At 38.1% G+C, this 10,716-nt stretch overlaps 1 protein-coding gene across 5 annotated transcripts in view; it reads right to left on the bottom strand.

Annotated features, from left to right (window-relative positions):
* Positions 1–61: 61 nt before the first annotated feature.
* Positions 62–10,716, bottom strand: part of LOC131536934 (gastrula zinc finger protein XlCGF26.1-like) — a 30,179-nt gene continuing 19,524 nt past the window's right edge. For 2 of the 5 annotated variants that reach the window (XM_058770137.1, XM_058770135.1), the window contains one exon: positions 62–8,516. In XM_058770137.1, the coding sequence (XP_058626120.1) occupies positions 7,297–8,516 (1,220 nt within the window). In that variant the 3' untranslated portion in view covers positions 62–7,296. The remainder of the gene's footprint in view (positions 8,517–10,716) is intronic. The other 3 variants (XR_009270146.1, XR_009270144.1, XR_009270145.1) reach the window with 3 other exon arrangements.

The raw sequence follows: 10,716 nt of genomic DNA, 5'->3' as shown, positions 1-10,716 counted from the left end.
GGAAGATAAATGAGCCTTTAACTCTCCCTTGTAAATGCTTTACAAGATATAAATAGTCCTCACTTCAGATAAACTCACAAAAATAGATGGCTGGCAACAACTAAATATTTTATAACTACCTGACTTAATCATGAATTACAGCAGGAATGTGTGTTAATAAAGCATTTATTAACACACAGAGCAATTATTATCATGTGTCTAAATAATAAGATTTATAAATGTACTTTTAAATAGTTTATTAATCATTTACTTACACTTTCTAAATGATCTTATGAACCACTGACAACTCCTAAATAACTGGTTTGTAAATAACGTAATTATTTAGAAGTGATAAACTGATCGTTAATAAAGTATAAAAATACAATTATTAAACATTGTAGATATGCTCAAGAACAAAACATTTATAGCTGTATTTATAAACTGCTTACTAATGCCTATTAATGTTGGAATAATGATTTATAAAGGATGAATTGACTATTTAATAATGCTTAACTAATAATTCAAATTGTGCAATTATTATAAAGTGTTACCAGATTATGTTTAATAAAAATGTGCATATGTTTGTTTCACTGTGACTTAATGTATATCTTTTCACAGGATTGCATTTCTAATGTCGGGTTCAGACTACACAATATTTTTGTTGATTACGATAGTCACTATGTCAGATTATGTGATTTTAACTCCTAAAATCTTGATGTGACGTGGACAAAAACATATCAGACTACACGCTGCTAGCTGACCCTTTATCGCTTGCCGTCTTTAACAATGTGCATGCTGTCTTCAAGAAGACGGGACTGTCCACTGACAGAAGGTACCGTGAGTGTAACCAGACAATGGCTACTTAATGGAGTGTTTTGCTCTGGCTGCCTTGTCGTCAGAAAAGCCCAAAAAAGAAAGAAAGCCTGACACATACAGTGCTGTAAAAAGGTTTTTGCCCCCTTCCTGTTTTTTACTCAAAATAATGCAAGTAAATACAAAATGCAATTTTTAAATGATGATTTCCTTTATTAAGGGAAAAAAGCTGTCAAAACCTACCTGGCCCAACGTGAAAAATTAGTTGCCCCCTCCTGTTAAATCTTGAAAGAACTGTGATTAACCACATTATTTTAGAAAGCTGAGTTAAATTTCAAACTGAAGCCTGATACTGCCAGACCCGTTGAATCAAGAAATCACTTAAATAGAACCTGTCTGACAAAGTCAAGCATGTTTAAAGAGCAACACATCATGCCGCAATCTAAAGAAATTCAAGAACAGATAAGAAACAAAATAGTTGACATGTATCGGTCTGGAAAGGGTTATAAATCCATTTCTAAGGCTTTGGGACTCCAGCGAACCACGGCCAGAGCCATTATCCACAAATGGAGAAAACTTGGAACAGTGGTGAACCTTCCCAGGAGTGGACGGTCTACCAAAATTACTCCAAGAGTGCAATGACGGCTCATCCAGGAGGTCATAAAAGAACCCAGAACAACATCTAAAGAACTACAGGCCTCACTTGCCTCAATTAAGGTCAGTGTTCATGATTCAACAATAAGAAAGAGACCGGGCAAAAACGGCATCCATGGGAGAGTTCCGAGGCAAAAGCCACTGCTGACGAAAAATAACACAAAGGCTCGTCTCACATTTGCCAAAAAATATCTTGATTATCCCCAAGGCAAATATTCTGTGGACTGATGAAACAAAAGTTGAACTTTTTGGAAGGTGCGTGTCCTGTTACATCTGACATAAAACCAGCATTTCATAAAAAGAACATCATACCAACAATCAAACATAGTGGTAGTGTGATGGTCTGAGGCTGCTTTGCAGCTTCAGGACCTAGATGACTTGCCATAATTGATGGAACCATGAATTCTGCACTCTACCAGAAAATCCTGAAGGAGAATGTCCGCCTGTCAGTTTGTGACCTCAAGCTCAAGCGCACTTAGGTTATGCAGAAGAACAGTAGCTACGTTTACATGGACACTTTTTGCATCCATCGGAATGAATTCATTCTGATTGACGAATCCGAACGTTGTGTTTACATGAACACTAAATAAAGTAATCGGGTTGATGTGAGCGTTTATATGTCACAAGCTTTTGACATGCACACACTGCATGAATATTCAGAGTTTCCCGCTGTTGTCGTGTATTGTTTTAAAAAGCACACTTGATATTTATTTACTTCAGGTCCTAATTAGCCGACAACCAGCACATTAACTATTGTGCAGTGCTGCTTACTTTAGAAAGCAGTAAAAGTGCCTCTTCCCATGCCCAAAACCAGTCTTCTGTGGATGAGAGTCTTAAACAAGGACTGGTGGGACGTTGTCCTGCTCCACTTCACATATGCTGAGTAAAAGCAGCGTTTTAGAATATGACACTTTTATTCACCAGGAAGAACAGCTCGTTCTGCACGTCATACGTCATTACGCTATTTTTACGTCACTGCACATGCGCAGTACTTTCCAGTTTCGGTTTTCAATCTGATCAAGTGTTTATATGTCCTCTCGTTCGGATTACAAAAGGAGTAAACCACCCCTTACAATCCGATCAAAATTTTAATCAGATCTGGCCAATTCAATCCGATTGGCATGTTTACATGTGACTTTTTTATTCCGATTGTGCTTCTAGTCCTATTATGATCGGATTATTAGGGTCCATGTAAACGCAGCTAGTGATCCCAAACACACCAGCAAGTCCACCTCTGAATGGCTAAAAACAAAATCAAGGTTTTGGAGTGGCCAAGTCAAAGTCCGGACTTAAATCCGATTGAGATGCTGTGGCATGACCTTAAAAGGTCCGTTCATGCTCGAAAACCCTCCAATGTGGCTGAATTAAAACAATTCTGCAAAGAAGAGTGGGCCAAAATTCCTCTACAGCGATGTGAAAGATTCATTGCCAGTTATCGCAAACGCTTGATTGCAGTTGTTGCTGCAAAGGGTGGCACAACCAGTTATTAGATTTAGGGGGCAATTATTTTTCACGTAGGGCCAGGCAGGTTTGGACAGCTTTTTTCCCTTTAATAAATGAAATCATTATTTCAAAACTGCATTTTGTGGGTTATCTTTATATAATATTAAAATCAGTTTGATGATCTGAATCATTAAAGTGTGACAAATATGCAAAAAAAATAAAATAAAAAGGAAGGGGCAAAAACTTTTTCACACCACTGTATTGCATGAAGAGAACAGTATGGACTGTCAATCTTCTAAAAATATTGTTTTTATTTTACCTTTATTCACTCTGTTGCAGTAGTCCCTCAGGGAAACATAAATGCAGGAGTATTGTTGCCATAGCTCTACTAACATTACCTCTATTGTAGGCACTGGGCATGCCTACATCCTGTCGCCATCCTGGTCACTGTCACTCATGTCTAGCTCTGAAATAAATGGGATCGTGTCGCTTTGTTGCTGTGTGTCGCTTGCAGTGTGAATGAGCGTTACCTTGCTACTACTACCTTGCTATAACTTTGCTGTGTTTGATTCATTTTTCAGCATGTTTTTTCCACAATTAAATAGAATTAAAATCGCCAGCAAATAAAAAATGATCTTTTATGGGACAAAATTTACTTGGCCCTAGGTGCAAGCAATTTGGGCCCCACATGGATGTGTGCACCAGTTGATTTCAATGGTAGGTAAAAGTACATTATTGTACACAGAAAAAGAATATGCACATTAGAATTTATACAGTACATTTATTTGTGTAGCAGTGTGTTACATGTAAACAGAACAATAAACTAATTGTTCAGAGAGCTTGAACATATTTCATAGTTTTATAGTTTTGAGAGAAAAAAAAAGTTATGAGAATTGAGCCAAAGGGACTGAGAGTTTTAGATTTTAAATAACAAAAAGAACCGATAAAAATACCAGATGGATCAGCAGTATCAGTAAGAGCAGTAATACCTTTAAAACCTTAACGATATCCATCCCTACACAGCACACAAGTTTTTCACACTTTTAAAACCCGTATAAATATCCTGCCACCAGGGGCAGACTGGGACAAAAATTCAGCCACTGTAGCCACACCGGCCCACATTACCACACCCACACAACCCCACCCACGGACACGCACATTCACTTCTTACATTTGTGTACAGATGGTGAAATATAAGCAGTACTGTATAAGTAACAGATATTGAAACATTTATTGTATGTGTCTGGCAAACAATGCTTACTACTTTTTAAAGAGCATGAGTTTATAACAAATTTACACAGAGTAAAGAGACTGTGTGTTGTCTGTTTATGCCATTTGTCTGCTGTTACTGTCATTCTCTACAGTATGTTGTTCTTTGTTGTTACTGTCTGTCTGTTGGGTTTTTCCTACCTCTACCACACTCCTCCCTGTCTCTGCTAGGCCTACCGTAGCATCCTTCCTCACAGCACTGGTATTGGCAGACCAGGAGTCTCTGGCTGCACTGATTCCAGCAACATCCTAGTTAATGAACACAGTATATGATGTAAACATTACAGCAAAATATTTTCTCACTGACTGCTCTCAACATTGTAATACACATGAATACAAACAAGTAATAATAGCACAAAAGAGAATAGAATACATAGCAAAACCTATAATTATAAATAAATAATATAAATAGTAGCAGCAGTAAATCCTTTTTGATATACAATTATTGAATTAAAGTATGCTGAAGTGTTGCTAGTATGTGCTGCATGTGCACATGTCTGTGAGACATACATGCACAGGTTCCTCCTATCCTAAGAGTCAATTAATAGTTAATTAGAGCCACATTATTAAGAAACTGGCAGCATCTGTGTCAGGGGCCTCATTTACACTGCAGGCCTTGATGCCCAATTCTGATTAGTTGCCTATATCTGATTTTTTGGGCTGTCCGTTTACACATTCTTTTAATTGTGACCCATATCCGATTCATGAGTTTACACTTGCCATACCATCTGAAACATCGCACATGCGTTGTTGTCGTTTACCGCCTCCACATGTGCTTCCTCCTGAGAATAATGTTAACTGTGCTGACCAAACGAGTCAAATTTTAAAAAGGAGTTATTTTTATTTTCCATTCTCCATTAAAAAACCTCCAAAATGATGTAAAAAATGACTGCGCTACACCCGTTTGAAGTCGATTGAGTCAGCAAAGTTAATTATGAGAAAGATTAAAGTTTTCCTCCAATTCTTTTCTTATTAATAATCACAATAGAGCTATTTTTATTTTATCTTTGCTATGTGCGTATTTACACTCATTTGGCCAGCACGGGTAACATATGACGTCATTAAACCGCAGAGAAGTACCAAATTGTCGCAGTTTTAATGACGTACAGAACGCAATGCCTCAGAAAATTCGATCCGCCTGTTTACATGACAGCCACATTGGCACATATCTGATTTATTTCCACATATGAATGAAGCCTGAAACTGATCTCGAAATATCCGAATGCATGCGTTTTTTTCATGTATACACTGTCATAGAACAGATCCGATCTGTGTCACATATGAGCAAAAAATCTGAATTGAGTCACATTTAACTGACAGTGTAAACGGAGCCAGGGTGTGTCTCTCTCATCGTGTCTTCCTACCTCCATGACCCTTGACTCTGCTGCAGTAGCTGAGCTGTGCACTGGGTCCAGCAACATTCTAGTTTTGAATAGATGAACACACAATTCAGACAAGGAAGAACATTAAGTAAGCCAATGGCTTATAATCCCTCATCTAACTATTGCATATGAGTGCCAGTAATAGAAGCCTATGTTCCACCCTATGGATCAATTGCATACTGTAAACTTATGTACTGTATGCATGTATTCAATGTTTTATTTTAATATATGGCTATCTACATATTCAAAGTAAAGTTCACTACAAATGTCTATCGTACTATGGCTATTGCTATAGTGTTTTGATGTGTTAGACTATATTGCAAGTAGCCTACATCAGTGTTTACCCTAAATCCCACCTTATCCGCTTATTTCAGTCATGCAATTCAGTAACAGGCTCGTTAACACTTGTAACCAATTATCACGAAGCAATAACATTTTAAAATATACAACTGTTTAATACAAATGTAGGCTATACTGTCAAAAAAAAAAAAAAAAAAATCTGTCCAGCCCCTCTGGCATTTGCCAGAATTGCCAGATGGCCAATCCACCCCTGCCTGCCACAAACAGGACAGACGTGAGGCTTTTAAAGTGTCATGAAACCCTAAAACACATTTTTTTTTTAGATGTTAACATATATGAACAGGTTGCACATAAGTGAAAACAACAATAGGACTCATTATGTCTATTATTAAGGGAAAGGTGTTTTTTATTTTATTTTTTGGAACAATTTCGTTCTTCCGGTTCAAAAAGAAAAGTTGAACCGACGTCACGAAAAGTGACGTATACACGTTAAATTTCCAGTGGTGATTGGCTGCCGTCAGTTCACCTCTGTAAACATGACCGTAACAATATTTAATGACAACACGTGGAGCGCTCATGAGAGAAGGGTTTCTGCGTGGAACGCCGCGATGAGTTTAACTGCATTCGTTGCGCAGATCATAGTTCATATCCAGACTGGAGCAAGCCTGTTTCAAGTTTTTATGAGTATATTTCATATTCCCTCGTGCTACTCCAAACATGAACCAGCACCATGTTCCCGTGCATATCATGTCTTCTTTCAATGAACGATGCGCAAATAAGGGTGCTGATACAGTGGTACATCTGATCATAAATGCGATGACACGACAGATTATTGTGATACACACCAAACAATGATATAGACCGAAAATTGAAAGAAGAGTAAACAAAAAGTAACTATGTCTTTATTGTTTCTGTTTTAAACAGATTTTAATATTCATTTGTCTGCGTAATGAGTGTGTTGCTGGTCTGTGTTTTATTGGTTGTTTTCTCCCCTCTTCCCACCCTGTTCACTCCCACTTTCCACAGTTTTAAACGCCCATTTCTGGAGTCTTTTTCAGATCTAAGGTGTTAAAGACCAGTGCTGAAACGGGGGTTTCATGACACTTTAATTTGTATGAATTGTCTGGTAAGGCATCTCTTTTAAACCCGGTACACACCAAGCCGACAGTCGGCGGTCGGGCAGTTTTTGTTCGTCGGCCGACTAAGTTTTTTCAGTGTGTTCCACGCTGTCGGCTATAGTTGGTCCTCGTCTGCTTTTTTTTGGCCAATTCTACATATTGAATCGCCGTCGGAGCTCATCAGTCAGTCGGGCCATCTAATCATCCTGCCGACGTGAGCCGACCCCGCAGTCTGCTTTCGTCGGCGTCGGCTTGGTGTGGGTTGGCTTTAGTGTAAATTCTCATGTGATGATTAAATCCTCATTTACATATCCATATTGGGAGCAGCTGAAAGGCTTTTACCCAGTATGAATTAACATGTGATTCTTAAGGTTTGTTTTACGTGTGAAAGACTTTCCACACTGAGAGCAGATGAAAGGCTTTTTTCCAGTATGAATTAACATGTGATTCTTAAGGTTTGTTTTACGTGTGAAAGTGATTCCACACTGAGAGCAGCTGAAAGGCTTTTCTGAAGAGTGAGTTACTAAATGATCATTAAGGTGTCCTTTCTGTGTAAAACTCTTTCCACACTGAGAGCAACTGAAAGGCTTTTCTGAAGTGTGAGTTAGCAAATGATTCTTAAGGCTTCCTTTATGTGTAAAAGTCTTTCCACACTCAGAGCAGCTGAAAGGCTTTTTCCCAGTATGAATTAACATGTGATTCCTCAGGATTCCTTTACATATGAAACTCTTCCCACACTGAGCGCAGGTGAAAGGCTTTATTCCACCATGAATTAACATGTGAGTCTTAAGATATCCTTTACGTGTGAAAGACTTTCCACACTGAGAGCAGCTGAAAGGCTTTTCTGAAGAGTGAGTTACCATATGATCCATAAGCTCTCCTTTCTGCATAAAACTATTTCCACACTGAGAGCAGCTGTAAGACTTTATCCCAGTATGAATTAGCATGTGATTCTTAAGGCTTGCTTTACGTGTGAAAGTGTTTCCACACTGAGAGCAGGTAAAAGGCTTTTCTGAAGTGTGAGTTAACAAATGATCCTGAAGTTGCCTTTTCTTTGTAAAACTCTTTCCACACTCAGAGCAGATAAAAGGCTTTATTCCAGCATGATTTAACATGTGATTCTTAAGGTTTTCATTACACGTGAAAGTGTTTCCGCATTGAGAGCAGCTGAAAGGCTTTTCCCCACTATGAATTCTCATGTGTTTCTTAAGATGTCCTTTCTGTTTGAAAGTGTTTCCACACTGAGAGCAGCTGAAAGGCTTTTTTGAAGTATGGCTAACCAAATGATCCTTAAGATGTCCTTTCAGTGTAAAACTCTTTCCACACTGAGGGCAGGTAAAAGGCTTTTCCTCACTGTGAATTCTCATATGATTCATAAGGCTTCCTTTATGTTTGAAAGTGTTTCCACACTGAGAGCAGCTGAAAGGCCTTTTGACGTCTGTTATTTGAATGCTGCAACTCACTGATTTTTCTCCACTGACATCATGATCTTTCTGATCCTGATGTTTCTCCTCCACCTCATTCAGGTCTTGTCTTTCTTCTTTTGCTTTCTTCAGGCCTAAAATGAAAACAGTAAAGTGATGAAAATCAATTGGGACATTTGGAAAATAAAAGGAAAATATTTGTCTACAGACGAAACTGTCAAAACTGTCCCTTTTCAGACAGATCCATGAAAACGACTAAAACGCGGCATTATGCTGACAGGCCAGTAGTTGGCGATGTCACTTTGTAAAGAAACACCACATCTATAGGCTGAACATGTAATACAAATGTGGATGATGTCACTGCTGTCTACAGGGAATCTGCAGGTATCAGCACCTCAAATTTAATACTTTTAAAGGGGTCATGACCTGCATTTATTATTATTATTATTTATAATGTTTCCTGCACCTATAATGTTTTTACATAGAAATAAATTATTTTAGTCTCTGATTTGAACGCTGTGAGACTTCAGTGTAACTGCCCACTGACAATGACAGGCTAACATCTTTGCATAGGAAGTATTACATGTGGAACAGTCACAAATACAGTCTCTATGTTTTTACAATAACAGCTGTCACGTAAAGTGTCAATTTAGCATTATATGTAGATCTACTCCCATCACATGAAAGGTTGCAGTGATGAGAACTGAGCAGATGACAGTCTGTTTGATCTCATCGTTACATCTCATTTTCTGTACTCATCATAACTAAGAGCAAACATGATGTAAATACTGTAAAAGGTTCATTGTGTTGTGTAAGAGAACCACTGATTATAATGAGAGTTTTAAGTGTCCAAGTTTGGTTTTAAGTGTTAAATTTGATCACTGACTTGATTTACTGTCAAACAAAAAACATTAAACGATTTTAAGACAGAAAATCTGATTGAATTTAAATAATTACAAAATAAATCACAGATCACGTTTATTTCTTTAAACAAAAATCTGTTTGCTGCTGCAAAACTGTAACTGATTTACCAGAGAATCCACAGTAAACGTTACTGAACAAGCAAACATTCACATGGTTGAAAATAACCACAGTCCAAGCGACTTGACTTCAAATAATGTTAAAAAAATAATAATAATTTGTATATTCAGTCTCACATGCTCTGAGTTCAACACAGTTTTACAATTCCAAAACAGCGAAAATAAAGTCAAATAATTTAATCTTCTTTGTGTCGGTTCAGTCACATTTCCATAAAAACTATGAAACATTGATTTAAGACAGTAGTACTGGCCATCGGGAGTACTGGGAGAATACCTGGTGGCCTGGCGACTGATTTGGCCCACTGCCCTGTTGTTTTTTTTTTTTTTTTTGTTATTATTATTAGGGCCCAAGCCAGTAAGGCGCAGGGCCCTCTTGTTTTCCTAAGGATTTTTTTTTTTTTTTCAACCTTACGGGGGTTTTTGGGGGCCTTAACGTGCTCAAAAACTCTTGAAAATTTGCACACACATTGGAATCCGCGGCCATTAGGACGCCACCCAGGCTGGGACCCGGGTGTGGCACAGGGGCTCTACGGCGCCCCCTAGAAAACAGTCAGAAATATTGATGTCTAGCTCACACATACTTGCACATATTAATATGAAACTCGGTACACATATAGATCTCATTGAGCCGAACAAATTTCGCGCTGCATGTCATAAGCTCCGCCCAACAGGAAGTCGGCTATTCAAGGCTGTTTGAAAAGCGTATGCTCTGGAATTTGATATACTCCTCTGAGGACTTCCATCCGATTGTCACCAAACTCGGTGAACTTGATCTCAAGACATTGGGAATGCTAAATTGCAGAGGGATTTTTGATATCTCGAACGGTTTGCCCGTGGCGAGGCGATGAATTATGGCGAAAAATGAGAGACAGGAAATGTCTAATAACATCCACATACATTGTCTGATTTTGATCAAACGTCAGGGGTTTGTTCGTTGTACGATGCCGATCGAATAGATGTGACTATTATGAGTAAAAGTTATAGCGCCACCAACTGGCACCAGGAAATGTGTCATTTTTGTAAATGCTTTGAATTCAGCATCTTATTTTTACCCGATTTGCTTCAAACTTCATCAGAATAATGACAAAACACGGCCGATGTAAAACTGTGCAGGGAATATTGATATCTAAAATATTGTTGCCATGGTAATATGTTAAAGTTTAATATTCTTTTCTGGTGATTTTGAGGCAGATAACATGCTTAGAATTCCATGAAACTCAATAGACATATCCGTATTAATGATAGTTAGACACCGGAAAAATCTCATAAATGGGCGTGGAAGAGGCACTTTATA

The sequence above is a fragment of the Onychostoma macrolepis genome, chromosome 03 (genome assembly GCF_012432095.1).
Source record: "Onychostoma macrolepis isolate SWU-2019 chromosome 03, ASM1243209v1, whole genome shotgun sequence".
NCBI lineage: Eukaryota > Metazoa > Chordata > Actinopteri > Cypriniformes > Cyprinidae > Onychostoma > Onychostoma macrolepis.
This window is presented reverse-complemented; position numbering and strand designations above follow the sequence as displayed.